Source organism: Merops nubicus, unplaced genomic scaffold (assembly GCF_000691845.1).
Source record: "Merops nubicus isolate BGI_N331 unplaced genomic scaffold, ASM69184v1 scaffold18966, whole genome shotgun sequence".
NCBI lineage: Eukaryota > Metazoa > Chordata > Aves > Coraciiformes > Meropidae > Merops > Merops nubicus.
In genome coordinates, this window is record NW_008615823.1 from 39565 (window position 1) to 46801 (window position 7237).

Sequence of the window (7237 nt, forward strand, 5' to 3'; positions counted from 1 at the left end):
GCAGCCCCTGCAGGTCTCTGTGTCCTGCACAGAAGGGATAACACCAGCTGGCTGGTCCTGCCTCACTGCTCAGATGCAGCCCTACAGCCAGCACAGCCACCCGGGGAGCTGGCAAGAGCATCTGTTTTTAGGCCTGTAGGCAGCTGGTCTGTCTGAAACAAGTTATTGAAGAACCACTTATTCAGAACAGACTGACTGCTTCCCACATTTCCCTGTGATCTCCCAAGGGACCTCTCACTGTCCATCTCACGCTGCCCAGGGGAACTCAATGGGGCTGCCTCCCTCCCAGTGGCCATCACCTTTTGCCATGTTACAAACCTGTTCGTTTCCACATTTCTCCTCTCTCACCCTGGCTTTTGAGCCAGGCTCCCCCTCCATGCCCTAAGTCAACCCAGGTTTTTTTCCCCGTTTGCCTTTATCCAGTTCTGGCGCTATGGAGACTGGGTGGACGTCGTCATCGATGACTGCTTACCCACGTACAACAACCAGCTGGTCTTCACCAAGTCCTCCCAGCGCAACGAGTTCTGGAGTGCCCTCCTGGAAAAGGCCTATGCAAAGTAAAACAACCTTCTGGACCGTGCCAGGCTCCCTGCTCAGGCTTTGGCTGGGGAGGTGGTTAAACCACTGCCTACAGGACTCATTACGAGCACGTGGAGAGGCTCTGAACATGCCAGTGCCTTTTCCCATAGATGCCTTAGAACTGGGGCGGGGTAAAACATATTTTCTGGGGGGTTTCCTACTCATTTAGAGGTCTACATCTTGATTCTCAATATATGTGGGTTTGGAGTTTTTGTTTGTGGTTTTTGTTTCCTTTTATACGTGCAGGTAGCTTGTTTCAGAACTCCTAACTTGCGGGATACCAAAGAGAGGGTTTGTGGGATCTTTATTATGTGTGTTTACTTATCTATATTTATACACACATAAGATAGATATAAATACATAGGTAACTCTCTTTATCTGCATAAAAGAGAATCTTTTTTCTTTTCTCTTTCCAAGACTCCATGGGTCATATGAAGCTTTGAAAGGAGGCAACACCACTGAAGCCATGGAGGACTTTACCGGAGGAGTCACAGAGTTCTATGAGATAAGGGATGCCCCTAAAGATATCTATAAAATCATGAAACATGCCATTGACAGAGGATCCCTCATGGCCAGCTCCATTGATGTGAGTCCATATGAACTTTGCAGATGAGCCATAAGGAATGGCAGGGGAAAGGGGCCTCTCCATCTGTAATCAAATATGTGCCACCTTTTGGAACTGCTTGGTTTAGTCCACATAGCAAACATCCATTCCTAGGAGACTGAGTAATCCCCACTAGACACCACCCATTAGCAAACAGCAAGTGCCAAAAGAGAAGTGAAGAGAAGCAGAAATGAAGGTGCAGAGAAGGGGTGCTATCACCAAAACCAGCATTCCCTCCACTTTCAGTGCTCTGGCCCAGTAAAATGAGGTTAGTGTGGGGAGGCTGCAAGTCTGTTAGGACACAAATCTTCATATCAAAGTTGCTAAGTGTGCAAACAGATTAACCCTTTGGTTGCCAACATAGCCTCTGATTGTCTTCATTTATTGTGGTAAATGTAAAAATAAAATAATTAGCTTCAATAACCATCAAGGAGTATGAACTTGCAGTAAAGACAGAACAACCAATGCTATCAACCACTGTAGATAAGTATGGACATAATGAGGGAAAAGTTGTCTAGGCTATTTTTACCACTTATCTTTCACCACTTATCTTTCTTGTATCATATGTCTTTACTCTCCCTGCCTCATGGTTCTGCATGATAATTTTCTCCCATTCCCTGCCCCAGGATCACCTTGGCTTTTCCTATGGATCAGCTCCTCGGAGCGACATCGGGGAACTGATTGCTCGAATGGTGAAGAATCAGGAAAATGCACAGATGTCTCACCCCACTGTAGACTACCAGGGGACAGACGAGAGGCCAGCCTGGGTTTGTACATCTGCAGAAGCATTTGACTTCACATTGCTTTTATTTACAGGCAAAGAAACAAATCACCTATGCTTCAAATTTTTATTAGGCTTCACTGAATTACTCCAATGCTAAAGACCTGTTCTTATGGATGCTGTTTGGTATATGTGTTAAAAAGTCTCCAGTGCTTTCAAACACAGTGGTTGATCCCAGAGGCAAAGGGATGTTGGCTTGTGGCACAGGCTTGTAATTTCCAGAACAGGAAATGATTAGTGGATTTTGTCAAGTCCCTCACTGCAAACAGTGGAGGAAACAAGAAAATTAAAGTACTAGACTAGAACAAGATGCCCAAGTGTGCAGAGGATGTGAAAGAAAGGAAAAGCAAGCTCTGCACAGCCCTCATTCCAGGCATAAAAGCACTTGGTGAACTGTGAAACAGAGTGCTATGGAACTCTGCCCACGAATGGAGGGGAGTCTGCTTTTGGGGTGTTCCTCTTCAATTACTGCCACTAGGACCCTCATTTAAAATGTCTAACAAGGAAAGGAAACACATATTGAGTTTTACATGTGTGATGAAATACAAAAGAACCCCAGCATAACTAAGTAGCTAGCAAAATAGTGAGGAATGTTAAAACCACTTAAAGTTTGCCAAGTCTGGGATTTTTCTTAAAAGCTTCAGACCTGTGGTGGGACATGCTGTCTTCTCCTTCTTGCTATCAGGCAGCTTTTCTATCTTGCCCTTTAGGGAGCTGCATTTCTGTGACAAGAAAATTACATCTCTCACTTTACAGAGAGGGAAAGAAAACAAAATCAAACAAAAACCTCTCCACAATTACATCATCTAAAACTTTTGGTTGTGCAAACTATCTTCTGCATTTGCAGCAGAAATAGCTGTTTTTTCCTCTTGTGACATCCATATTTAGTCTTCCTAAAAGACAGAAATGGTGTAATTCACTGGGAAAACCCAGAATGACTGTCTTGTTTTGCAAGCATGGCTGCCCAAATGACCCATGTTTGGGGGGAATTTCCTCCCCAGTGCCTGTCTACTGAAAGAAGGTTGCAGAACTCTTTCTATAGCTGCTGCCCCAGCAGCCATTGCACTGCTGGTTATTATACCTTCCTGACCTAGCACTAAAAAAAAACCAAAATCATGACCCTTGATGGAAAGGGATAGATAGTGCAGGCTTCAGAAGCACTTCAGGGCATCAGCAGAAGTTAATACTCTTAAACAGAGAAAAGAGAATGTGGGTTAGATAAGTAATGATGGCAACAACATGAGTAGAAACAAAGAAAAAAGAAACAGGTATGAGGTATGGAAACAGAAGCAAGGAAAAAAAAAAATAGGCAACAGGAACAGAAGGGAAATAATGAAAAATTATTGCAACAGCCAGGAAAAATTTGGATGAGATCCTGCAGTGCAAGCTGAGAATGTATTGGTGTGACCTTACTAATTCTCCATTTCCAGCCCTGCCTTTTTCATGCCCTCAGCTACGTCAGGAAGGGGTGGCCGAGCTCCTGGCAAGGCCTTGCAGTCACCTCTCAGGGGCAGACACAATGGACATAAAGCTTCACACATGGCCCATGGGCATGTAGCAGAACCTTCCCCTCCACCATGGTTGTCTCTCCTACAAGCACAGCAGAATGTGTGCACCTGCCATCTTCCTCCCAGTTCTTTATCTTCCAGATAAACAGCATTTTGAGTTTTACAAGTAAAAAAAAAGTCCATCAGAGACACTAACAGATGACTATGAAGACAGCAGATGTATCTACCCCTCACCAGCACATTGCTGAAGGAAGCTAAGCCCTTCCTGCATATCAGTTGAAAAAAATTTCAGTCATGAGGATTTTAATGATTATGGAATAAAATGCACATTTCCATGGGAAATTAATCTGAAAATCATGTAAGTTAGTAGGAGCAGTGTATTCAATAGGGTGTTTTAATGTCATGGTGATAAGGTAGCAGCCATATGTAAAGCTGAAAGTATGCTTCTAGGTGTTGATCTGCTCTGTTTCAGTTTGCAGTTAATAGGCAATAACCTTACTGAGCCATACAAAAACACACTATCCCAGCAAGGGCTGGGTAGTCCTACCAATAGAAATATCTGATTATTTTGGTTAAGCATCCTACATACTGGCACCTTCTGGGTACTAAAAGCAGTAACCAACACAAAGGGGAAAAGTAAATGACAAAATGTCCTTTCCAATTGTTATTATTAACTTTTTTCTTTCTAACCAACAACATTAATTCTGTGAGCATTAAGCCTGGCCACCTTGGCAAACTCAGAGACCATGACAAAAAAATGCTGTCACCTGCAGAGTGTGACACTGTCACTCCCTCCCAAAGCCCTGGGAGACAATACCTGTCTTGCAGCAGATGGCTGAACTTTGCATGACTCTTAGAGGTTTTTGTCTCGTGTCCAACAGACCATAATGCCAATGCAGTATGAGACCCGGATGTCTTGTGGGCTTGTCAAAGGTCATGCCTACTCTGTCACAGCCGTGGAAGAGGTATGTACAGTCTCCTTCCTCCAGCTATGGGGAGCTGTGGTCCCCATTGCCCTACCACCAAGCATGTCAGCAAAGCTACAGGGGACAGGGGGGAAAGCAAAACCAATTATGAGCTAGGAAACAAAGTTTATATTTAAATAAGTGAAAGCTTTGTGAAAAAGGCAACATGTCCAAGTTTTGGCTTCCTGGAGATATTCCAGCACTTGGGCAAAGGTGTCCACAGCCAGACACCTCCTGGTCTTACAGCCTTCCTGTAGTCACCCCAAGCAGGTCAAGCTGGGCAATGGCCCAGGAAAGCACCATCATTGGAAGGGCTGGTATCAATGATTTGACAGGCAGAACATTTCCTTTTGAACCTGCTCTCAGCCTGTTCTTGTTGCCTTCTTTTTCAATTAGACAACATTTAAAGGGGAAAAAATACGTCTGGTAAGGCTGAGAAACCCCTGGGGGCAGGTGGAATGGAATGGACCTTGGAGTGACAAGTGAGTAAAACAGCTTCATGTGATTTGAAAAATTTTTTAAAAAATTGCAGCTGCATTTGCCCTTATGCAGCTTGTGCATGACCCTAACATTTAACAGTGAGGTATCTGAAGTTTCTTGTCTGTCCTTTTGACACAAGCACTTTGAAGTTGATCGCAGTTGAGTGTTTAGCTGAAGCTGTAAGAAGAAAAGAGCACCCAAAAAAAAAAAGATGTTTAGAGGACCTTTAATCAATGGAAATGAAGAGAGAGCCCAGTCTAATGGCACAGCCAATCAGATTTTAATGTCTAGCAAGTTTTGTGATGTTCATTTTCATAACAAGGTTTGACAGTAGAAGGATCTTCTAAATTATGAATGAACTGGATGAAGCAAGTACATGAGAGAGTTCAGAAAAAGCTTCTCATAAGGTTTTACTAAAAGGAATTTTAGCAGCTATTCCAGCAATGAGAGCCTGCAAACACTTTTTTTCTTCAAGCTAAATAAAATTAGCACAATTCAGCAGATTTTTGAGAGCTGCTGAAAGGAAGTCTAAAGGGAAGGCAGTAAGAAGCAAGGCAATGGCTCTTCTGTTTGGGCATGTAGAGAGGAGGGTAGCATTCAGAGCAAATGGTTGCAAGGCTCATAAAGGGAAAAATTATATGGATTTAGCAAAATGACTTTCTACTCTACGAGGCTCACAGTGGAGAGAAGAAATTGTAATGAAAACTATTGCAAACCATAATCTAACTTTTTTACTTCTTTGAAGGTCAGAAGAGTGGAACTTTGTTAATGAGGCAGAGAAAATCCGCCTTCAGCACAAGATTGTGGAGGATGGGGAGTTCTGGTGAGAGTATCAGTCAAGTACCTGCACTTCTCTAGAGATAGGAAATCATAGCAAAAAGGAATCACACTGCACTACTGAAATCTGCTAAGACCACTGCAGTAATCCCTGTTCCCTTTCATATTCCCAATAAGTCCTGCTCTGCAATCCCTTCATTCTCTCCCCAGGGTTTACTGAGTGCCACCAGAACACTCCTGACTATGCCACCAATCCACAAGCTCTCTATCACCCTTCCTATGTACCATCCTCTCAGCCCAGTTCTCACTATTTTGGACCTGTACCTATATTCATTGACCAACCAGCAGGCCAAATGCATTAGGAAATCATGGCACTCCCCCTGCAAACTTGTCCTAAAAGCAGCAGTATCATTTCTCACCCTCCTCCACCTCACCAGGACCTTTCATACAACCGCCCACTGTGTAAATCCACTTGTGTTCCGTTTCCCCTCAATTCCTCCAGGATATCATTTCAAGATTTTATGAGGCACTTCACAAAACTGGAGATCTGTAACCTCACACCTGATACTCTGGAAGCCGATAAGCTCCAGACCTGGACCGTGTCCGTCAACGAAGGGCGCTGGGTGAGAGGCTGCTCGGCTGGAGGCTGCCGCAATTATCCAGGTGAAGAACGAGCCTGGAGAGATCTGGCCCCTTTGATGGGGACTGTGTGAGATCCCCCAGCCATACTGCTGCCTGATCCACTGCAGCTTGGCCACAGGAGAAGCCTCGATTCCTCAGTGGACGAGGCATGTGGTTTTGTAGCTGGAAATCTTCTGTTACTATGCCTGTGACATAAGCCCAAAAGGCAGGCCTGGCAAAGGTAAATCATCGTTCAAATACTTCACAGTGCCCCAGGTATGATAAAAGAGACCAATCTCATTGAGAGTTAGATTTCACATGGGAAATCCACTTTCTGATTGGTTTATGTGCTTTGAATGTTTGTCAGATGGCAGTTCTTCATTTTATATCCTCCTTCGCTGTGCAATTTTGTTAGAACTATGTAAAACCCGTAACACATTAAAAAAAAAAAAAGTATTAGCCCAATTTTAACCTTTCCTTCAGGAGCCACAGGGAGGGAACCTAAAAGTTCTCTTTGATCATGAGTATCATTAGAAAACGAAAGCTTTACATATTTGCTTTGGGTTGTTGGTGGGATTTCACAGATACATTTTGGACCAATCCCCAGTATCGCTTGAAGCTTCTGGAGGAAGATGATGACCCTGAGGATGAAGAGGTTATCTGCAGCTTCCTCGTTGCACTGATGCAGAAAAACAGGAGGAAAGAACGCAAGCTGGGAGCCAACCTGTACACCATTGGCTTTGCCATCTACGAGGTACCCACTCTAGACTGCTCTTTGCACCGTGGTCACAAATCCTGACAGTTTGCTTTTACCAAGACAGTCACTGAATCATTGAGCCCAATTACATGAACTGCAATTTTTAGTTTGCAAGGAACTCAGGGGAAACCTGGAAGAGAGGAAGGAATTTCAAGGCTTTGTAAC

The 7237-nt window shown here is 43.8% G+C and overlaps 1 protein-coding gene across 1 annotated transcript in view; it reads left to right on the forward strand.

Moving 5' to 3' along the window:
- LOC103775218 (calpain-3) overlaps nt 1-7114 on the forward strand; it is a 16782-nt gene extending 9668 nt beyond the window's left edge. Inside the window, exons 4-11 of the mRNA XM_008942661.1 lie at nt 424-557; nt 997-1165; nt 1810-1950; nt 4354-4437; nt 4834-4919; nt 5663-5740; nt 6197-6357; nt 6900-7114. Of these exons, the coding sequence (XP_008940909.1) occupies nt 424-557; nt 997-1165; nt 1810-1950; nt 4354-4437; nt 4834-4919; nt 5663-5740; nt 6197-6357; nt 6900-7114 (1068 nt within the window). The remainder of the gene's footprint in view (nt 1-423; nt 558-996; nt 1166-1809; nt 1951-4353; nt 4438-4833; nt 4920-5662; nt 5741-6196; nt 6358-6899) is intronic.
- Nucleotides 7115-7237: the final 123 nt, after the last annotated feature.